At 37.7% G+C, this 23,904-nt stretch overlaps 1 protein-coding gene across 4 annotated transcripts in view; it reads left to right on the top strand.

Moving 5' to 3' along the window:
• Positions 1–23,904, top strand: part of LAMA2 (laminin subunit alpha 2) — a 357,383-nt gene that overhangs the window by 222,098 nt on the left and 111,381 nt on the right. For 3 of the 4 annotated variants that reach the window (XM_051792082.1, XM_051792081.1, XM_051792083.1), the window contains exons 19-26: positions 2,202–2,413; positions 6,504–6,610; positions 7,605–7,868; positions 11,282–11,462; positions 14,709–14,845; positions 17,372–17,605; positions 21,160–21,303; positions 23,692–23,871. In XM_051792082.1, coding sequence (XP_051648042.1) covers positions 2,202–2,413; positions 6,504–6,610; positions 7,605–7,868; positions 11,282–11,462; positions 14,709–14,845; positions 17,372–17,605; positions 21,160–21,303; positions 23,692–23,871 — 1,459 coding nt within the window. The remainder of the gene's footprint in view (positions 1–2,201; positions 2,414–6,503; positions 6,611–7,604; positions 7,869–11,281; positions 11,463–14,708; positions 14,846–17,371; positions 17,606–21,159; positions 21,304–23,691; positions 23,872–23,904) is intronic. The other variant, XM_051792084.1, reaches the window with a different exon arrangement.

Below are 23,904 nucleotides of genomic sequence, written 5' to 3'. Positions count from 1 at the left end.
ATGTATGTGTATAAGTAGAATATGGCTAAGAGATGGTAGTGGGTTTTTCTAATTTTAATTATCAGAGTCTAAACTGCTGAGAACACAAAGAGTTATCGAGGTCTCCTGCTATTAATAGAAGGAAATTATTAGCAGTGCATTTTGCACAAATCCTTGGGGTATTCCTTCTGTGAATTGCTTGGCAAGTTTCTGTGAATGCTGTCAAATACGGAACTAACCCTTAAATAAAAATGGAAGAGGAAAATGAACACAAAATTAACTGAAATCAAATAGATTAGTAGGACTGAAAGATACAGACAAATACACCAGTAGTAAGTGAGGGAGATCTTAGCAAAGTGTGGATTAACTTCAGACATAATCTGGTCTAGATAAAGTAAGATAGCTGCATAAATTATCCAAATGTTCTTGGTTTTTCATAAAACATGGCTGTTAATTGTTACGTATTAAAATACATTCCTGGCCATTGTAACTGAGATATCATCACTGAAAAAAAGCCAGTTTATTTTGGTGAAATTAAGCTAAAAATCAGTCTTTTGTGGTTGCTGAGATATCCTTCATAAAGGAAAAAGGTATCCATTTCTTTGCAGGGAATACAGTAAATGGCTACATTCATGACAGATTCTGAAATAAAATGCCTGAATTATTCTAATGATAAGATTTTGATGTCTTGTTGCTATGAGGAGATAATTGTGAGAGATAACTATGATAGCACAGTGGGCTAGACTGTGAAAATTTTACTCATGGTCTTAAGTGCTTAAATGCACCCAGACCGATGGAATATTTATACATATTATTCATCTATGGTCTGCATTGTGTATGTTTTTAGAGAATCCTATTTTATGTAATCTCTTACTGCAAAAAACTCTTCAATTAGTTCCTACTGTGATTTCCTCTCTAGTCTCAGTTATCCATTTCTTATAATCTTTGTAATCTTTGCTAATGATATTGAATAATATTTCACAAATGTTTAGACAGCTTTGCTTAGGATCCGGTTGAAAGATTGATGAGATATTCTGGAAGCAAGGAAAAGGATGAGCTCGATGTACATAAAGGGACAAGAGTGAAAGCAGAGTGGAGCTCTACATTCCTTTATTAGGATGATACACAAAATCTTTGCTCAACCTTGCCATCCAGTACCATTACAAAGTAGAGAGGGTATCTGTGTACATTAGAACTGCATTCAAACTGATTTTAAGATAGTAGGAACCATTAATTTATGCAATGTGTTTTATGTACTTTCTGTTTTCTTTATGCTAATTGAAGTTCATCTGAGATGCACATGAATAACTTCATTAGCTAGAACCAGGCAATTTTTCTTTTTTTCTTCACTGTCTACAAGTTACTCTTACTATGAAGTGTGAGCAAATGTACTGGAAAGGGAAAGCAGACCAGAATATAAATAGGAAATAGGCTGTGAGATGAGTAGTAATTTGCTTTAAATACAGAGTCATGTTAGGTCAGATTCACTAACCTGTGAATGGTTCACATGGTCCTCACAGGAAATTGCTATTGGGCAAGGTGGAAAAGAAGGTGATATTTTTAAACAATTCTCTTAAAATGTGAAAGGCACAGTACACACCAACATAGTTCCTCTGACAATGAGCAATCTTTTTGTTACCTGACCCTACACAGAGATTAGCAATCCATTAATTTAATAAATCTGACCATACAGTAGATCAGGGGAAGACTAAGTCAGGGGAGGATCTTGTTAGATAAACAAATTTATGTCTGTATTACATTCTATTTTTCTAAACTAAACAAGTTTTTAAGGTATAGGGAAAAAATCATCAGCCTTACCGGTAAATGAGTACAGGACATCTAGACATGATATGCTGAAATACAAAGCATATCTAACACAGGATCATAGAATAATTTGGGTTGAAAGGGACCCTTAAAAGTCATCTAGTCCAACTCCTCCCCCCACCCTAGAGTGCAAATAAGATTTCTTGATATACTTTGTCTCTCCTTCAGTAGCAGTGACAAGATTTTTCACCCACTGAAGTCTAATTACTAGCAGAACTGGCAGGATTTCAGTTGGTACTGTGTCTACAGTGTTGTTAAAAAGGAGAAGGAGGGAGAAAGACAAAAGACACTTAAGACACACTTGGGATAATTTTTTGTGATTAGGGAGGCAACAGAATTAAATATTTCTAATGAGAGGATCATTTAATAGTCCTAACCGATGATGTCTTTTACTTTAGGTGTGCAGAAGGCTATTTTGGACAACCTTTAATACCAGGGGGATCATGCCAGCCATGCCAGTGTAATGACAACCTTGACTTCTCCGTTCCTGGCAGCTGTGACAGCTTGTCTGGTGCTTGTCTGATATGTAAGCCAGGTACAACAGGCCAATATTGTGAGAGGTGTGCTGATGGATATTTTGGTGATGCTGTTGATGCAAGGAACTGTCAACGTAAGTCACAAACTTTTACAGCTCCTGACAGTATTGATCTATCCTATAACTGTGTTCCTGAGAGAAAGACTGTGCCCCTGTATGTGTGAGCAGGAGAATGATATAGAGTACTTACACCTCTAAAAATTATTGCTGTGCGTCTGCACCTGGAAAGGGAGCCTTTAAAGTAAATGGAAGGAACCTATTAAAAACGTTGTAGTTGAAGCAGGCATGCAAAAAAAACCCCAGGGAGAGTGGAGCATTGCATGTGTGCAAAAGGTTATACTAAATGTCAGATCTACCAAACTAAATGCAAATAAATGAAAACTATTCACTACAAATGCTATAAGCTATCCAGAGAAATCCTGTTAACTAGTGAGACTGGTGCTGAAAGGAGGGAGTGATATTTCAGTTACTGTAGGGTCTAGCTGTGGCAGCACTTGTGACCTCCTTCCCTCCTCCATGACCCCAGTAAGAGTCTGGAGCTGCTGCTGCTTACAGGGCAAGATTCTCCCACCTGTAAAGCAGAGTCTAAAAATCTCCACACAAATTTTCTAAAGTGCACTGGAAGAAGGTACCTGGCACTGCAGCAAACTACCACTTCTCAAATGAGTGATGGCATGTTGTTCAAGTATCAACCCTAGCTCATACTTCCCCACAGTGATTACAAAAAATTATTGAGAGGAGATGGAAGATTTGGTAGCAACAGAAGCTTTTGCTTCTGTAGGAGGCAGTGACTCTCTCTGAGCCATTACTGGCACAATTTAGAATGCAGAACAAGCGCTTTTAACTTAAAAACATTCTTCACATACCTTCCATCCTGTTCAGAGAAATGTAATAAAAGAGGTTACAAACTTCCCTGAAAGAGCAGAAGATTTTGTTTCACTGTCACAAGGATTTAGTCCTTTTAGGTCCACTGGAATAAACTCAGAGTAACTCCACTGAGTATAGAGGTGTTGTAGCAGGATAAAATTATGCAAGTAAAAGTTCTGGAGCATTGTCCAACTGCTGTCTGCATAAGAACATGGGGACGATGTCTGCAGTATGTGTTGCATCCACGGCAGTCTAAGCCAGTGACATCTGTTTCCAAGACTTACTCTATTAGCAACTTGCACTTTGAAAGTGAAAATACTGGTTCTGTTGGACCATATAAGAGTGTGTGGGATGCAGAACATCACCAAGTTTCTCAACTAAGATTAATAAATACTGATGAATGCAAAGTCATAGATAACCATGAAGACATACACATGTGTAAATGCTTTCTGTACTTAGTATACACAATGCCAGCAAAAATTTGGACAATCACATATATACAATGCACAAGTTAACAGGTCGTGATGAATAATGTCATACAAGTTAGAATGTTAAGTATGTAAAGTGATTTTAAAAAGAAGTGTATTTCAAAAATCATAGCTTCCAGTAACTTGTCACCATTCCTGAGGCATCAATAGGATTGTTGCTTTGACCATTTCCACAGTAGTGGCAGCTCCACAAGAAAGAGATTTAGTATGAGGAGAGTTCAGAAAACATACAATTAAAAAAAAAGATATTAAAAATATATACATATTTAATGTTGAATTACAAGCTTTGCTTTTGTTGTTAGTATCACTGACAAGGAGAGCTCCCTAATGTATTCATAGCCTTGTGCTTGCAGTTGCCTTGTATTCATCTACTCTCTGTCTTTCATGTGGGTTTTCTTTTTTGCATATGAGTTTTTATTTCCTTTGCAGACTTCCATGAAGTTTGCCCTGCAGCTACAATATCAGAGGGACTGTGCCTTTACTTTGTTGTTTTCAATTTCATTCCTTATTAAAAAGCCAAATCCAAGAGTATTGCAAAGCATGAATTTGCTTTCAAATTAGTGTTTGAAATGTTTCTTGCTCTTTCTCAGTACAGTGTTGTTGTGTGCATTAACCATTTCAAATGAAAGTACAGCTTTATATCAGCATAGCACCTCTGAACTTTTTTGTGTATCTATACAAAATCATAAATCTAAGAACAATGAGCAAATGTCCTAGGCATATTTGATTTGATTCTAGTAGGTTGTTTTTTGGAGTGAAACAGCACAGTGTGCTGAAGCAAATACCTGGAGGTTGTGCTGATGATAATAGAGCTCAGTGTCATGAGATGCATTAAAGCAGATATTCAAGTGTGCCTATGTTCCATAGGCAGTGCATAGGTACTACTGTTGGAGGAGAATAAGTGTGTAGGTTGATCATAAATAGATGTTCATAAATATTTATGCAAATTTAGAGAGAATGAAGGGTCTTGACCAGTGTCATTTTGGAAGAAAGTAAGACAAAGTTCTCTGCTATATTGTATTATAATAACCATTTCGAGCTTTGGACAAGAGCTAGTCTTTCCAGTAGAAGTGAATGAATGGGAAGGCTTTAGGTGAGATAAATGCAATTTATCAGATTGTGTAACAGTTTATTAGATGGATAGCCCCTGACTTTATGTTTCTTCTCTATGTATGTACTGCCAGAGCCAAGAAAAACATATATATGTGATACTCATCACTGTGTACAGTTTGGAGTGTTAGCAGTTTTAAAACGTGAATATCTTGATAAAGAGGGCTGTATCCAGATTGAAAGATAAATTATGAGTTTGTTTAGTGTTGAAAACTGAAAGTGAAAGGAAAAGTGATGTTAATTACATCAGAAGTGTTTTAAATGTTTGCTTTTAAAAAATATATTGCAAAACAAAAAGAGATCAAAACCTCTAAAGGTGTTACATGACTGGCATGAACAGCAGGACCAGCATTATTTTTGTTACTTATTCCAGAATTTTTACAAACATTTGAGAAACAATACCATGAACAGAATGGCAAGTCATCAAGTCGCTTTCATTTAAAAAAAGCAACTTTTGCAGAATACCTCAAAAGTGGGGAGAAAAACCCTCACCTATCCTTTCAGTTTATAATTGGAAACTGTAAATTAGTAAGTCGAATGAAGTAATGAGGAAAGTCCTGTTGTAATAGTCTATATATAGAAAAAATAAAGCTGCCTTCTCTCACATGGCACCTTCTGACATGAAAGTATGTGACCACCATGTGTTCACAGTTGGGACTCAAGTGTTTCTTAAAATGAAACCGTCAGTTTGAGGATGAAAAAATAACACATGCAGTTAGGGCACTGCAGGAAGGCAAAATGTGGACTGGACCCCAAATTTACACAGTAGATTGATAATCAGTGTAGAAATATGGATTCATTCCATTCTGGGGGGGGGAAAAGGGACATGCAGGAACCAGCTCATGCTGATAGAATCAGTGACTGCATGGTTATAGTCCCTGTGATATCAATTGCATCCCTCTTCTCCACTGTGAGTGCTAATGGGATTTTTTCCTATTCTCTGCATGCCAAAAGTATTGTGGTTGAAGAACATGAAGGACAATAGAAATCTTCCCCAAAATTTCTCTTCTCCTAAAACATAAGATTTTACGAACCAGAAGTATTGTTATTTTCCTGAAGAAACAGCATTTTCATCGCCTTTTTAAATCTTAAAGAGAGCACTGTGATGAGTTAATCTGGTCAGTTGGGTTACATTTCCTCTGGAAACTCTGATGCTATTGCTGAGACAGAAATCCTGGACAGTAATGGTAGCAGAGAACCCTTAGTCTCTTTTTCAGCTCTACCCTAGAGTTCTAGCTGGGGGGTGAGGGCGTTACTACCCTTGTAGAGATGCCCCAGAGTCAACCTCGTTCTGTATCCTCAGCCTGCCAGTATATCCTGATGACTACATTGACAGGGAGTGGAGGCAGCAGAACCAGCATGTGGAGCAGTAACACTCCCACTGGCCATAGCTACATCCTGTCCACACAGTCTCCATCGGTTTGGGGTTTTTTTTCTCTAAACATCCTGATGATCTTAGAGGAGCAACTAAAAAAAGTTGTTAACGAACTCGAGACAGAATTTCTGACTGCAATAATTTGTAGCAAAATTCCACATTCATATGGGTAGGTAAATGTGTGTTGTCAGTGTATGGGATTGACACCTTCCTGCTTTACTCAGGCTGGGTGTTTCTCAGAGTGGCAAAAGATGCACTGTAAACATTTGGCTACTAGACTTAGCTTCAGGAAACACATCAACATCTCCTTCTTCTTCCTTTGCAGCCTGTCACTGTCACATCAATGGCTCCTTCTCAGAGATCTGTGACTCTCGGACAGGCCAGTGCGAGTGTAAAGCCAATGTAATTGGGCGCCGGTGTGACGTCTGCAGAGTGAGTGACAAGTGGCATTTCCTTTCAGCTTTCTTCCGTTTGTCTTAACTAAATATCGTTTGGTTTTTGTATAGGGCTGTTTTTTGTTGTTCATTTTTCGCTTAAAGAACGTATATGGATTGTTCTTATGCTGAGAAAGGCAGAATGGTTGCTTTTTAATTGTTTCTAATGGTTTTCTAGAACAAAACATGGAACATTGGATTTACACGCAATGAATGTATTTTAAGCCTCACTGTACATATAAGTATATTTGCATACATGGTGTGTATACTTTATATTCTGAATGTTCGATATAAATAAATTAGTTAAATATATTGCAGCTTTGGGGGAGAACCCCTTTATGAAGAAAGTCTGATAGCATCTCATTAAAAAAAAAAAGTAGGATGCTAGTTTAGTTCTGCTGTGAATGTTCTGCTTTTATGTTTTTTTCTTAGGGTTTCTTCTTGTTTTGTCCAAACAATGTATTATTTTTTTGTGAAAGTGTCTTTTGCCGTGACTTTGTTTTCCTGTCTCATAAATCACTGCAAAAAATATTGTTTCATAAACTTTCACAGAATTGTCTTCAGGCAGCTAAGGAATATGTTTTAGCTGGCTGCACATTTCTCTAGCTCAGTGTAAGGACTCATGGATTAGGTCTGCGTCCTCAGAATACCTTCACCTGTGTGTAATTTAAAGCACATAAATAATTCTGCAGAAATCAAAGGATCATTTTCACCTTTTAGAGTTACGTAATTTCTGAAGTGTTTGCTCACGCTCCATTTTCAACAGTATTTAAAGAATCTGTTCAAAGAAAAATTGCTGGTATCAATGGAATTTGCAGATTGCATAATGTACCCAGCAAATAGCTCAAGCTTGTTAATATGGTACTGGCGGTTTATTGGAATTAATCTTAGTTTACTACTATCTTTGCTCCTGTCTTTATTCCTGTACTCTCTTAGGTGGTGTAGTTTCCTGATCTTCACTTTCTAACAGTGTTTACTTTTCGTTCTTAAAGCCTAGCTACTTCTGGGCCCCAGAAAAGCTCTTTTGTATACCCTGTGGCTGCAGTGCTTTAGGATCTGTGTCACTGCAGTGCGATATGTTGGGAAGATGTATCTGCAAATCAGGATTCATGGGCAGACGCTGTGAAATCAGAAAACAGGTGCCTAAATTGCAAGAAAATGCAGGAAGCAGTCAGCAGATTCGAGTACCCCCTCGGAGATGGGGTGCCAGCAGTGCCAGTGGGTGCCCACGAGGTGCTTACCGGCCTGAGACTCTGGTAATGAGAAAATGTGTGCATTGCATGGGCTGAAGTCTCATATTTGCTTGTGTTTGGAGCTCACATAGATTGGAGTTTTTTTAATTCTAAGTACGCATGCTACAATAGAAGAAATTCTTGAGAAACAGAGAGGCTCAGAAGACAGGCAGCCTTTTAGGATGCTTCCCTAATCCTAGGGTTTCTCATTGTGCAAATTGTGATATCAGCGAGAAATCAAATACCAGAATAAGTCCCAAAACAGCACCATTAGCAGCTGTATGCAGAAAATGTATGGGAGACATACATAAATCAATGGAATCAGTGGGATTTTCTTGGCTTTTGGCAGCATAAGACTTCCTTTTCTAACAATTGAAGAATCAACAGCTCAAGGAGTTTGCAAGAAGGATCAGCCCCAGAGACAAAGAGTTAAGATCTAATTTTAAAATGTCAAACATAACTGGTGCTAAAAGTTCTCATTAGTGAATATGGCCAGTTATCTGAGCCATTTTTAACTTTGTACAGTGCCAGTAATTTGAATGTAATGCCCAGAATAACAGGAGTGTTCATTGCTTATCACATACCAAAAAAGCAACTTATTTCCTAAAATAAAGTAATTATGATGCAACTGCTTCTAACAGAGCAGTGTTTTAGAAATGTTGTTTTTTTGTCCCTGCAATGCAAACTCTCCATGTTTATGACACCCTGTCTGAAAAATACCTGGCAGTGTTTTTCCTCCTCAGCTAGACTCTGGGACTCATGCTGTATTCGATCATATGGATTCCCTTGGAGAAATGAGCTTTTACCCATTACACATGCATTAGGTTACTGTGTTGCCCACATAAACACTCGACATACACTGATGGGGACAAAATATAATAACATTATCAGAAAATTCATTGTATTTCCTCATCGTAATCCAGGATCTTACCTCTTGTTCAGTAGCTGTGATTCTGAGAATTTCTGTGCATAAATAAGCTTTGCTGAGGACTTAACTAGGGAGTTCATCTTGAGGGTTGCATGACTTATCAAAATGTCTTTGTGCAGACCTCCTCACAGAATACAACTCAGCATGCTAGTGATCTTTCCTAACTTAATGGAGTGTGGAGTGCCAGTATCAGTCTTTTTCTGACTTTCACCCTTATAAACAGAATTTTTAAGATTCTATCAAATTTCATATTGAGAACCAAGATGCATGCTGTGCATTGGTTACTTCACTGCATTAGTCTGATTGTGCATATTTGCATTTCTGTGTGTTTCTTCTGGTGTAAAAGAAATTTTAGAGATAGTCATATATTTAATTGAACCCTGGAGTTTACTTATATGAGTTTGAGTATTTTTTTCTCTCTGATAAACTGTATTTTTTCATGCAGAAATTGGCAAAACATTTCAATATAGAATTTGAAAGTGAAAATCAGTGTAATTCTTTATTACATATATAACCAAGCATTGGCTTAGGTTCATATAGTTCTTCAGGCCAAATTCTGACCATAGGTGTGGTCCTGTATTCTGATACCTATCAGCAGATTCTCTGAGTGGGTGTGGATCTCCAGTATTAAACTCAGATATCAGATTCCAGGATTTCTCCATGGAAAGCTTCTGAAGCCTCTGAGAATTCATCAGTACAAGAGGTTAAGGGTTCCACTATGGAACAAATCCATGTAAAATGTAAATCATAGAATCATTAAGGTTAGGAAAGACCTCCAAGATTATCAAGTCCAACCTTTGATCACCACCTTGTCAACTAGACGTAGCACTAAGTGCCATGTCCAGTCATTTCTTGAACACCCCTGGTGTGGTGACTCCACTCCCTGGACAACCTGTTCCAATGCATGACCACCCTTTCAGTGAAGAAATTGTTCCTGGTGTACAGTCTGAGCCTCCTTTGACACTGCTTGAGAATATGTCCACTTGCCCTGTTGCTAGTTGCCTGAGAGAAGAGGCTAACCCCTACCTTGCTACAACCTCCTTTTGGGTATTGTAAAGAACAGTAAGGTCTTCCCCGAGCATCCTTTTATTCAGGCGAAACAACCCCAGTTCCCTCAGCCACTCCTCATATGACTTACTCTCTAGACCCTTCACTATCTCTGTTGCCCTTCTCTGGACAAGCTCCAGCACTCCAATTTCTTTCTTGTCATGAGGGGCCCAGAACTGGAGGCAGTACTCGAGGTGCAGCTTCACCAGTGCTGAGTACAGAGGGACAATCACTTCCCTAGTCAAAGTCGGTGCAGCTCCACTGATCTGAAAAATCTACTGATTTATAGAAGGTAAAAATCTAACACCTTGTGCCTGGATCACACAGTAGTACATTGTAAAGTAATTATTTTCACTTTGTTCCATTTATATTCGTTAGCAGTGATCTTTTGAATATACAATTTTTAACTTTTTGTTTTTCTAGCACAGTCTGTGATAGATTGTATTACTAAATGTTGTAATATCAATTTCAAGTGAAGTTGTTATTATTATGATTTTGATTTCAGATTTCTTTGAAAATCATAATTTCTGAAAAAAAAAAAGGTAGAGAAGTACTCCCATTTTAAAACAGTCTAGCTCAAGACTGAGTTCAGAATTTGAATATCAAGTGTGGTTTGTTCCTAGGAGCCTCTGTTGGCTGGTGCAGTGAAACCCTCAAGGTCTGTTGGTTGAAAGTTTTGTGCAGAACTCCAGATTACAGTAGACAAATGAGCATGTGTCTTCCCCTCTTTACAAGTATTTTGCATTCTACTAGCGAAGCTGAGGAATTTTATTACTGTAGTTGATAATATCTACTCTGGTTCTGTAGAGTATTAATCACTGCAAAAAAGAAAGTAAAGAAAGAAAATAGAAACAAAGACCTGATCCAAAGACAGAGTTTTTATCTTAAAAATAGATAATTCCCATTATTTGTTTGTATTGTACACAAATACATTATATCTTCGTTCTTCTGAAGTTATTCCTATATATCATTCAAAAGAAATGCCCTTGAGGTACAGAATGCATATACAGACCTTGCCCCTGATCAGAGGAGATAATATCTAGTTGTTCAGAGGCTTTCCAGTTGAATCAATCTCCATTCGCAGCTAAGAATTTGAGTGCACTCTCTTAGCAGCAAACTCTACCTGACAAATTCTTACAACCAGACACAGGATATGTATATGGTGCTGACATACATTCCATTCCATGTGAGAATTGTACTTATGGGAACACAGCCTGGTAAGCAATGCATTACACTTGTAGAACATCCATTATAGCATCAGGTAACATTATATAATAGTTATTCTTTCTCATTTATGTAGGGCATTTAGTGCCCTTGCTCCAGGGTTTTACCACTACAATTCACTTTGTTAAGAGTAGTATTTCAGTGATGCTGAGGAAAGATCTCCCTACACTCTGAACTCTTGCTCTTTTCTCCTGATAATGATTCTATGTACTAACTGCTCTTCCTCGCTCTGTGGCAGCCTGAAACATTTGGCTTACAGTCTTCAAGAGGATGTGTTCCCTGCAACTGCAACTCTTTTGGTTCCAAGTCCTTTGACTGTGATGGAGATGGACAGTGTTATTGCCAGCCTGGAGTGACAGGAAAGAAGTGTGACCGCTGTGCACATGGATTTTACAACTTTGAAGAGGGAGGCTGTACTCGTACGTAAATTTTTTGCACCCAAGTGCAGATTTATTTATTTGTTTGTTTATTCCTAAAATTCTAGTTTGGCTGATTTTGGATTGCCTAAGAAATTTTCTTGACAGCTAGGTATGTTCATAGACAGCCTTGTAAATCAGTCAGTTGGCAAGGATGATGATTGGCAAGAAGAAAAGACATGGGTAATTTCTGCCATTTTATGGTCAGTTTATGGCTAATCTACTATGCTTAGAAGGAACAGGGATGTCTTTTACTCCAAGTATGGTCTGCCAAAAAATTCTATGAATTTCCTATAATTTAATTATATTGAGGATATCGTAGAAGTCTGATTAAAGTTCTTACCAAATCACATCAGCTTGAAGAGAAAACAAAACCAAAAACACAAACCCCCTTTGCTTCTAGTTTTATTCCAAATCTTTTTTGTTAATGCAATCCTTTTCTGTACATTAATATTTAGTTTCTTGCTTACTTGTGTACTTTTTGTGTGCAACAATATCTTCAGGTAAATCTGTCTGCTATGTCCCTTGTGTAAAGACATGAAAAGTCTGCTTTTCTAGGTGCTGAAACTCTGACATTGGACATAAATATATCCAGCCACTTCTTTACATTAATTTTTTTTTCCTTTTTTGACATTAGGTCAAAAACTGAAATGGATGCTTCCTATACCTGAAGTAGTACAGATTGCTATGTCAGAAAGAACCTAATCTATAGGTTTCTTCACAGGGAAATATCCATCTTTGCTGCTAGAACTGTATTTTTAAAGTCTCACAGACACATTTAGGTGTGATCACAGGAGACATAACTGATTGTCTAGTGTGAGTGACTGCTGGAATGCCAGAATGCTGCTATCATTCTTCAACCATAAACTGTATTCTTCCCCAAAGCAGAAATCATCATGTCCAGTAATCTGTTCTTCCTCCTTTCCTATCCAGAATGGCAACAGAAGCAGCAAGACTAGCTCTCTGCCTTTTTTTTACTCCCTTTTTTTATGGAAGGTGCATCAAGGCCTTGAGACCCACATTTGTGCAGCAAATTTCAATTTTAGCTGTAGTGTGGATAAACCTTAAGACAGGACTATGTTTGAAAACATTGTTCTATGGTATTGTTTCCCATGTTCAAAAGGGGAACAAGCCTTGAAAAGTGCAAAAACATTGGCACCTTGGAAAAGGGAAAGATTGGTTCCCAGGTTCATTGATGAAAACAGCTTGAAATAAAATGCAAATGATAACTGCAGTCCTAAAGCCTATAGCAAGTATACAGAAGGGAAAAAATACTATAGTTTATCTTTATGGTTAGCCTCTTATTCTAGCATTTCACAGTTTAAAAGTACATCAGTATTGTGAAACACAAAAAATGTTGTTAAGTTCATACAGTTGGAGAAGGAAAATGAGAGGGCTATTAATAAGATTTCAAATTAAAGTTATAATTGCTGTCTTAGCAAACTTTGAAATGACAGAGTAAATCCATGCAACATTTTAAACAGAAATATATCTACCTGTGATCATCAAATGTTTAAAATAACAGCAACAGCTAAAGATATTCAGAACATCCAGATTTTTAAAAGTTCCTAAGTAAGTAGACAGATGGAGAGGAATTCCGTTTTCAACATGCTGTTTTTCCCCACTTATTTTTAGGAGATTTCTTATGTATTCCTTCAAATGACAAAAAATAAGGAATTAAATTATGAATCACAAAGAAAATCAGAAATCTAATAAAATATATCAAAACATACTAGAAAGAAAAGTACAGAAAAATTATTTCCATTGTGACAGTTAAGTATCAAATAAAATATTGGACCTCTTTTATCTAGCATTTATCCAGAAGGAATATAATTTGATTTTTTCTTGTGCAGTAAAAGCCCATAAATCATAAAATAAATCCTAAAGCATCATCAGTGTTGACATTCTAGCAGCAAAGATACAAAAGAGATTTCTATTTCACTATTGCTTGCAACGTGTTGTACTTTTTCCCTCCTTTTTTTTTTTTTGATAGTGATAAATGTAAAAATGAAAAAAAGATTGGTCTACCTCCTTCTTCCCCTCCATGTCTTTTAAGCCAATATTCTGTAAGACCTGGAAGCCCATAGGAGAGCTGTCACACCCGAAAGCGTCGGTCTCCCAATGAGCTGTATTCTGAAGCTTCTTCAAGCCACAGTGTGTCAAAAGATTTGAAGTAGCATGCACCATATCCTGTTCTGGCAGGATGGAGGCAAAACTTGCTATCTTCTTTGCAACAATTACCTTATTTTGAAAACATTGATGGGGAAAAAATAAAGGTCACTTCTTATATGAACTATAAATATGAGTTCTATCTTTGCACACCTCTTGTTTTCTTATTTAACTCTGAACTGATGTATTTCATACAGTAAAGGCAATGATCATAAATGAAGCCCTCAGTAACAAAGTTACACTGCCCTTTAAACACCCAAGGAACAGATTATGGCTCAGAGTGTCATAGTTTGCTTATGATGCTTTTTCTCTGGCCTTAGGGGTAATGTGGATGATGGGTATGAAAATAACCATACACCAGTTCTGCTTCTTCAATCACTGAGGTATCTTGTGCCCCATAACTACTTATCACTTACATACCTTGAATTTGTATTTTCCACCAGTGAGCTGTTTACTTAATAATCATTTAAGAGCAACGACCGCTTCTGAAACCACTTTCAAACCCAAAGTATTTTTACTTTACTGTAGTCTGTGAAGAATCCCAGTTTCCCATGGAGAGGAGACATCAACTGGTTGACATCCTCCCAAGGCAGAGAACATGCAATCTGAGAAAGAATAGAAATGGAAAAAGAAACTGAAACACCTCTTTTGTCCTTTAAAAGAAGTCTCTTTAGAGCAGCTGAAATTTCAGGAGGTTGGCTCAGATTGGTGTAAGATGTTAAACACACTGCAGTTCCTGCATAGATGGCTCAGGTGGTTTCTTGCAGGAGACAGCGTGGGTTCAGAAGTTGTACAGCAGTACTCCTGCAGCTAAGTCACAAGAATGCACAATCTCAGAAGTCTCTGCACTTCAGCAGTTAGTGCCTTTATTTTTCCCATTCTGTTCTCATTGCAGTTACTTCAACCTCAACTGTGTTCCATTGCTACTGGTTTTGGTTTGTCTGGGTTTACCCTACCTTTCCTACCCCACTGTGTCCACAGATAACTGAGAGTTCACTATACAGTTAGCATCTGCTCTCCAGATGTCACATAAAGGGCTAATTTTTCCTCTGCTTTATTTTTTTTCCATCTTCCATGAAGCCTGTGAGTGTTCACGTTTTGGTAATAACTGCGATCCCATCAGTGGCCGCTGTATCTGCCCTCCCAATACTGTTGGAGAAATGTGTGACAAATGTGCACCAAATTACTGGGGCCACAACATTATCAGTGGCTGCAAGGTGAGTGGATTTCTATTTTCTCTGTGTGCATTACTTTTCTCACAGTAATTTATAGCTGAAACACAATTCTTGGTTTGTAAATCATGTTTTGCCTCTGCATTGCAAGTTTTGGTGTCACTGTGATGTAAATGTTGGTGATCTTTTACTGACCACTACAGATCCTTTGTCTCAGGTATACAGCCTGTAAGACAAAAATCCTGTTGATTCTGCAGTCACACTGAGTCAGTATCCTGCTTGAAACTGGTTTTATTTTAGTATAGGTGTGTTTAAAGTGATTGAGGAGATTACCACAGTATTGAACAATGTATATAGATGTATATTTACAGGTAATTGACAGTGCTTTTGTGGAACAAATTTACTTTAGTCTTAATGGTGATACCAGTGGGAATTTGTACTCAAAGTTTGCTTGAAAAGGTCTTCCATTAGTGCATAAAAGACATCAAGGAGAGAAGAAAAGAAACATCAACCTTAGTTGTAAATAGCGCTTTCTTCCTCTGTTCTGAAAGGGGTAATAAACCTTTTCATTAGCCTTTAAACCCTTTTATCACAATATTTGACACAGAGTTAAAAAAATCTGAAGAGAAGGGAGAAGAAACAGGAAAACAATGATAGAACATCAAGGAGGCCACCAACGCTGTTGTTAATGCCCTCGAGTTGAGGAGAGGAGTATTTGGCTAAGGTTGAAAATTGGTGACAGTAGACATCATGCAAAGTTCAAATGCCTACTCCTCTCTTCTGTGCTAATTGATGGTGAGGGATTTATAGTACTGTTACAATTCATCCACAAAATTATATCTGGTCTGAACATAGTCATACACCATTAATGCTTTTTCTTGAAAGGCTGTTTGTCATGTAGCTCAGGCTGCAAAGCAGTTGTCGAGAATGATTTCCTTTTTGTATGTACGAAAAACTCCTCTTGTGAAACCTCTGCTGTGCTGCTGTGATACAGACTCTTGGCTTCTGAAACCAGCCTAATGAGGTTGAAGACCTCTGTTTGAGCTCTGGAATATATTCTCTGATTGTCTTTTATGTGAGCAGATTAGTATGACAGTTCCATGGCACCATCTAAATTAATAATGATCTATCAGCCCACATCTCTTTCAGTATGTTGCAGCTAATTTCTGCAAAGTAAGATGTGAACCTCCTACTTGCAATTTTCATAGAAGTTTTCCAGGGCTCTTTTAACTCAGGAATAGAGAGAATTACGTACAACTGCAAAAACAAACATAGCATCTTATGGTAATTTAGGTTTTGATATTGCACACCAAGCTATTTCAGAGTATGGCGAAGAATTTGCTTTCTAAGCAAATATATCACATATATGTTCACATATATCTTGTAGTATAAAGGTCTTTCTGTCAGAAGCTTTTATTTGTTAGGTTAGGTAGTAGTCTAGCAGCCTAGCATTTAACCAGTGGTTAAATAGTTCCTCTGGCATTCATTAAAGATTGCATTTGAATGTTTCTTGTAAATATTAACCTTCTTTATATATGGTCTTTTCAGATCTGAAGAAAAGTGCTCTAAGTAGTCATGTAATAAACAATTTTACTTAGAAACCGAATCCACCTTTTCTCCTTCTCTTTTTTGGCTTTGTTTCTGTAATTTTAGCAAGTCTATCCATGTCAGTTACTGTGGTAACCTGTACTACTGCCACAGAGTTTGCTTCTGTAAGCTGAACTCCTCCGTATGAGATTCTGGTCACGCCAGGGATTGCAACCAATGTCCTGTGCTAACTTTGCAGTGCAGTCACAGTAATAGCACTGAGGGATTCTTCTGTTCCTTGGAAGTCTGCAGTTTTCCCTGCTACTTAATTCTCTATTCAATATCTAGACCCCCTGGCAAATCATCTATTTCTATCTTTACCTGCCTGCGCAAGTCTCATTCTCTGAGCAAGTTTACTTCCCAGTATACTGCATGACTAAATCTCTAGCCCTTACTGTGTAAACTGCTGTCATCTAGGAGACTTTTTTGTACAAAGACACCTGTCTGATGGATGACTAATAAATACTGAACTCGATTCCTCTGGAACTACTAAACCAATTGCCCCTGAGCAATTCCAGTTTTAGGAAAGTGGTCTGAACATGCCTGCAAACGATTTACATGCAAAATACTTTTTAGGGAGTGTTTGTAGTTTGCAAGTTAATTTTGTCTCCGAAGTATCCTAATCTCCTTGACACTTTAAGATTTATTTGTTTTCACTGCCTAACTTATCAGTGATAAGTCATATATGTTGAAAAAAACCTGGTGGAAAAAACCCACCAGTACTGTCAATGTATTTAGTGTATATGCTTGACCCTTGTTGAGTAAAAATAAACTACTATCCTTATAATTTAGATATGTTACTTTTAGACAATGGTAATTCATTGCTGTACTTTATTTACAGATACTTGAAAGAGATGAATTACTTTTTGGTTGGGTTTTGGTTTTGATTGGTTTTGGGGGTTTTTTTGTTTTGTTTTGTTTTGTCTTGGTGGGTTTTTTTTCAGAGCACAATTACAATTGTCTCCTTGTTTCTCTCTTTTTTAGCCCTGTGACTGCAGCCTTGTTGGAGCTCTAAGTTCTCAGTGTGACTTAAATACAGGCTGTTGCTTCTGCCGCCCTGAATTCTCTGGGGATAAATGCACTGAGTGCAGGTTGGGCTACTGGAATTATCCACATTGCGTTGCTTGTCAGTGCTTTCCAGCTGGGACTGATCCACAGAGCTGTGATACAGAGGGGAAGTGCTCGTGCATAGATCATACTGGCCAATGCAGCTGCAAAGTAAGGCAATGAAGGTTGTAAACTGATTTTATAGCTGCTGAGAAGTGTATTCCAAAATTTATTAACCTTTGTACTTACTTGTTCCAGCTACACGTGCAGACAAATCTCCTTGGTTTTCATAGTGCATTTGCTAACTGCTGTGGGAGGAGCCCAACACAAGGAAAGACTTAAGTGCTTGTCAGTTGCTTTTTCACATACAGACACTTGCCAGGATAGCATCCTCTTGAGCTTTTTTCTTAGTTTGAATTTCTTTCTGTTCTTTCTTTCTGCTGCCAGTTTATCCCCATAATACAATTCTTTTTCAGATATTGGGCAAAATAAAAGCAATTACAGTATGCCACAGTGCTAGTTCAAAGTACATTGTCTTAGAGGGAGTCAATATTTATAATTTCATTAGTAGAATTCATTACAGTAGTACCCCTTCTGAGTAGACTGCATCTAGTTCAGGATCACTAATGCAAAGACTTTTGGCATCACCATCCACAGCATTCTTATTTGGAATTGTTCTTGGAAGAACAGCACACTTAGGTGGTTTGAAAATTGACTGGATTGATGGCTTAAAGGGCAATAATCGATGGTTTGACGTGCAGTTGGTAGCCAGCAAGCAGAGTATCCCCGAACCAATACTTTCATCAGCACCACAGATGACAGAATTCATGATTAGCACATTTGAGAATAATGCTGATTTGAAAGAGGTAGAAGGTTGACATGCTGAACAGTAGAATTGTAGTCTAGAGGATACTTGAAAAGCTTGATGACTGGGAAAATGGAAAGATCATGAATTGGAGGAAAAAGCCTGAGTGGTAATTCTGCTGAAAAGCACAATATTAACCAACCCTATACTCTCCTTGTAAGTCCTGCCTACGGAGCTGGATGCGTTGAGCATATCGGACAATGCAGCTGCAAGGTACAGCATCACAAAGAGCATGACCAGCAGAGGAAAGTCTTCATCTACTCCATGCTCTACTCTTTACTCAGTGTTGGTAAGACTGCACTTGGAAATGGTGTCCAGTTTTAGGACCTGATTCAAAAGTATTGTTGAAAAATTGGAGAGGATCCAGAGAAGGGCTATAAAGAGTCTTACAGTAGATGATCTGTGAGGATCTACTGAGAGCTGGACTCTCTTAGCCTGAAAAAAGAGGCTAATAGGAGGAAATGCAATTGCAGCCTATAGCCACTTCAAAGAGTAGTTGACGGAGTCAAGTCCTTTTTTTATGGTGACAAAAGATGTAACAAGGGATGGCAGCTGCAAATGGCAGCTTGGGAATTTTGAGTTGGACATTAGAAAAACAAATCAGGGTTATGCAGCATCGGAAGAGATTGTCCAGAAACATTGTGAAATACCCATTCTTGGAGATTTTCAAGACCTGACTAGAAAGAGGTGTGGGTAACCTGATCCAGTATTGGTGATAGTCTCACTTCAAGGAGGAGGCTTTTGAAAGTGACCTCTAGAGATTCCTTCTGTGACTTTGATTCATTTTCCTTCTTTAGGTCTGTATTGACACAAAGAGCTAGTAAAATGGAAGAATTAATTTAGATTGTTGAATTGCCAGGTAATCGTTTTGTTAAATGGGCACCAGTCACTTAATTCTGAGTTTAAAGACTCAGTGGATGAACTGTAGAACAAAATAAGTTGGAAGTCACCTATTGAGTTCACCTGGTCCAGTGCCTGTTTTGAAAGATGTTGCTGAGGCAGTAATTCCAAGGATGGAGAGGGTTTTCACAACCTCTCTGCAAACTGCTTGACTACCCTCCCATTTTTCTGGTATATTTGAACAGAAGATATCTATTGTGTTCTATTTCACAAATACTGATTCATTTGATGGTGAGACCATAAAAAAATTGAAGCGATTTGATCACATGGACTGTCTTAGTAAAACTCAGCGCTATTTGCCCTGTGTCAGCCTCTGAAATGGAGAAACTGAAGTATCTCAATTCTTTCAGCCTCTCAGGATACATGATAAGCTCCAGCCCCTCTAACCATCTTGGTCCCCCTTATCTGTATTAGGTCCAGTATGTCACAGAATCACAAAATGTGTCAGATTGGAAGGGACCAGTGAAGGTCATCTAGTCCAACCTCCCTGCTCAAGTAGGTTCTGCTAGAGCGTGTTACTCAGGATTGTGTCCAGATGACTTTTGAATATCTCCAGAGGAGACTCCACAACTTCTCTGGTTCATCATCTCTCTTGTAGCTCCTGTAAGCACCAAGTAGAAAGAAGGGAGGTTGATGGTATTTTTAAATTGAAGTGTTTCTTTGTTGATTCTTTTAAGGCTAATATAGTTGCTTCTATGTTTCTGTGAGTGTAAATGAACAGTATATATTTAGCTGATGATTAATGATAAGGAACTGAAATTGACATGAAACAAAATTCAAAGCAAGTAAAAATCACTTTTTATGACAGAAAATGGACAAATAATACTGAATGAAGTCAGTGTTTTTTCCTCGGAGTTTATGTCTAAGGTTAAATTTAAATCTAGCATTGGTTAACATTTTGTATAACTTTTTTGAAAGAGTGATATATTGAAGAAACTAGACTTTTAGAAAATGGTAATCATTCCCATTTTAATATGCTGTTACGGCTGCACAAATGAGCTTTCAAAGGCTCAGGAGCCTCATTGTCAGCCCTGATAAAAAGCAGCAAAATTTAAGCTAAATACAGTGTAGGCACATTTGTTTATAGAGTTACATGTGGAAATGAGGGTTAAAAATGGTAAATCCTGAGGGATAATGTTGGTTTCCTGTATAAGCTTTGGAAAATTTAATTTGTTTTTTAGATTGTCTTCTTCACATTACTCTCAAGAGAAAAAAAAAAAAGGTGTGTGTGGGGGAAAAACCAACCAGTACTTTCATATTGGTGATTTTTTTTTTCTTTTTGAATACCTTGGTCTTGGTATGAAAATGGTTTTAAAAGGCTCTGCATAAATTATTGCGTATCTCCCCTATCTAGAATAACTTTTTATTTGGACTAATTGAAAAATGAAAATGAAAGCATTGACATTACAACAGTGAAACATTTCAGCCTTGTTAATACTGTTCAATGATGTGGAAAACAATCATGAAGAGGGGAAAGCTTTTCTCTACAGAATTTCCATTAAAATACATTTCTCAGCGAGAACATTTAGTGCTGTACCTTAAATATCTGAACATGTCAATGGTAATTCCTATTAAGAAGGCTTGATTAACACAGGCAATTTCAGAACAACTTATTTTTCTTATCTTATCTATCAGTTATTGAGTATGTCATGTCCAAAGTGCCATTTAATTTTTCTGTGGTTACAAATGTCAGTGTGAAGCCAGCATCCATTGCTCAGAGCTACTCAGTGGACACAAATGCAAATGCCTTAGTTACAGTAATTACATATGTTTACATACACAGGTGATAAGAAACTGGAAAGTTCCTTGAATGTTTCCTAACCCTTATTATTATTTCCTTCTGCACCCTGTTATTGTCATCACTGCCTGATTTTCTTTTTCTGTTGCTACCTTAAAATAAAATTTGCTGCTTTTTTTCCTCCTTTTTTTCCCCCTTTTTTAAACATTCTCTCTCTTCCAGGTTAATGTGGAAGGTATCCACTGTGACAGGTGCAAGTCTGGTACATTTGGTCTCTCTGCCAGAAACCCACTTGGCTGCAGCAGTTGCTATTGCTTTGGCCTGACTACACGGTGCAGTGAAGCAAGGGGGCTGATCCGTATGTGGGTGAGTAGGGAACTGCTGAGCCATGTAATGCGATAATGTTGTTTCCTGCTGGCATCTTTTAGTCAGGCACTGAGAGGTAGCTAGAAAATGGCCAAACATTTAAGCAATCATTTTCCTCTTTATACTTTGAGAAGTGGTGAGAGCAGTATGTTCCATTAGACAATCAGGGTCAAGACATTAAAAGTAAATAAGTAGATAATAAAATGAGTGATAGGATAGCTGATGTCAAGCCAAAGTGAAGCTATTAAGCCCCAAGAAAGGGCAAGCTAGTCGCTGGTGAAATTATGCAGTACAATGCATTGCAACATAATCCCTGGTACATGATACACAGTTTACCCAGGTGTAGTCAAGGGTCACAGATGCTTGTTGTCCAGCATAAATTTCCAATAGTTCAATTAATCTGTTTATTTTCATTGTTGGTTTTGCTGTTTTAATGTTGTTGGGGTTTGTTTTGTTGGGTTTTTTCTTTTTGGTTTTTTTTGGTTTTTTTTTTTTTTTAATTTTAAAAAAAAAGCTTATTGAAGCTGCATTTAAATTCAAGAATGGAATCAAAGCAAACAAAGAGCTCTCCACTTGTTTGTGGAAGAGGGCCTTGAGGCTTATGTGGCACTGACAAATAAGGCAGACTGGATGTCTCCATTTATCTGTACAACAAGCACAAAACACACGTTGAGACTGCTGCTGTCTTGTCGCTGCTGTGCCAGCTCCTCAGTTACATTCTGGAGGAATGATTTCTAATGGAAAAAGATTAGTTCTGTCCCCATGTATGGTCAGCCATATCTCTGCTCGAAAGCATGTTGGCCATAGAAGAAATGTCTGCCAAATGCAAATCAACCAAAGCCTCAGACTTGTCAAGTACAAGCATCAGTTGGATAAGGAAACTTTAGGCTGAAATCTAGATAATGTTTCTTGCTTAATGTAATATGAATACAACTTATTCTCCCCTTCACTGTTCAATCCAGTAGCACCTCTTTGCCTTCCCAGTGGATGAAGTGATTTATTATGATCTGATCCAGTTCTCATTGTTTCTGTTTTGCCCCTCATACTCTGCCAGACTGGAGATGGAAGGCTGTAGAGGACTGGCAAGTTATAAAATTTAATCAAGTTCCATGACAGCAGCAATTCTGGATAATTGTGCTTTGACCTTTGTGGGAGCACAAACCATGAACAGTTTAAACCTCCCGATTATTTTGTTTCTCTTGATTAACTTCCTTTCATATTTGTGCTCATATCTAAAGGAAAGTATGATTATATGTCATCTAGTTTTTGGTGTTCTGTGTTCTGCCAACTGATAGTGGCTATTTCAGATACTTTCAGGTGCTTCAAATGGCATTACAATTGTTTTAAACAAGCAAATCCTCTCTTATATGACAATAAGGCATGGCTAATCTGAAATTCAAATGTGTTGACCCCTTTCTTGATGTCTAAAGTATTAAACAGTAAAATACAGTTATTCTAGGAGCTCAGTAAATCTCACTTAAGGCTAGCAATGTTAGGAATGCTTCCATGTCTGATCAGTCCATAGATGCTGCAGTAAATGGAAATACCAGGATACTGGAAGTACAGTACAGGATTTAGCTGATTCCTCATTGCCTGGCTCCTATCTCATGACCAGCTTGTTGATGGGATGACTGTTAGAGATATGACTCTGCGTTTGTTTTCTTTGTTTACCTCAATCTTTGGGAGAAACAATTTTGACACCAGCCTTTTGCATCTGTTCACACACTCCCTGTGATACTTCCATTGGCGCAGAATTACTAAGACTCTTATTACAGTTTTTGATCAGAATAATGATTTCAATAAAATGCTATTGAGACTCTGTCAACAAGTCTAAGATAATTATAAACATCTAAGTGGCATCCTTGTATTTTTCATTAAATCTGAATTTAGAGTTACAGAAACCCTGATTGAGCCCTCACTCTTTGCATATTGCCTGGAAAATGTTTAGCCTTGAATATTTCATAGAACTGTCAAGGGATCAGGCACTGTGTTCCACAGCCCCAGTGATGTATGATGAGTGGTGGTGAGAACTATGCTTCTTTGTAAGGTAGGTTCTCACAGTCTGAACAGAAGAGGCCGGGGACTGAAACAGGGCTTTGAAAATCAGTCTGATAAAATTCATGGAATCACTTGTTGCTTGAACTATTTTAATGAGTGCTACTACATTTTTTGTTAACATGAGGACAAGGTGCAAAAGGCTCAAGAGGAAAGTCATTATTAGCACTGTTTACACCTGAAGGAGTAGCAAGACTGCTTTGTGACAAATTGCTCATGATGTGAAATGAAATTACCTAGAAATAATTTTTTAAAGAAGTAGAATTTAAAGACTAACAATTCATGCAGGAAAATAGAGTTAATTTTCTTCTCAATTTTTTTGATTATGCATAGGTGACCTTGAAGCCAGAGCAAATGATTCTGCCACTGGTGGATGAAAAACTCCAGGGCAGCACTCTTTCAGGGATTGCATTCCAGCCTCCTGAAATAGTAGCAAATATAGAACAGGCGATGCAGGATCTTCGGTCAGAACCTGTTTACTGGAGACTTCCAGAGCAGTTTGAGGGACAAAAGGTAAACCTAAAATTCCACAGAATACTGACATCG

Source organism: Manacus candei, unplaced genomic scaffold, assembly GCF_025592945.1.
Source record: "Manacus candei isolate 608988 ecotype Guabito, Panama unplaced genomic scaffold, ASM2559294v1 h1tg000034l, whole genome shotgun sequence".
Taxonomy (NCBI): domain Eukaryota; kingdom Metazoa; phylum Chordata; class Aves; order Passeriformes; family Pipridae; genus Manacus; species Manacus candei.
The sequence above is the reverse complement of the archived record's forward strand: the minus strand, read 5'-3'. Positions and strand labels throughout refer to the sequence as shown.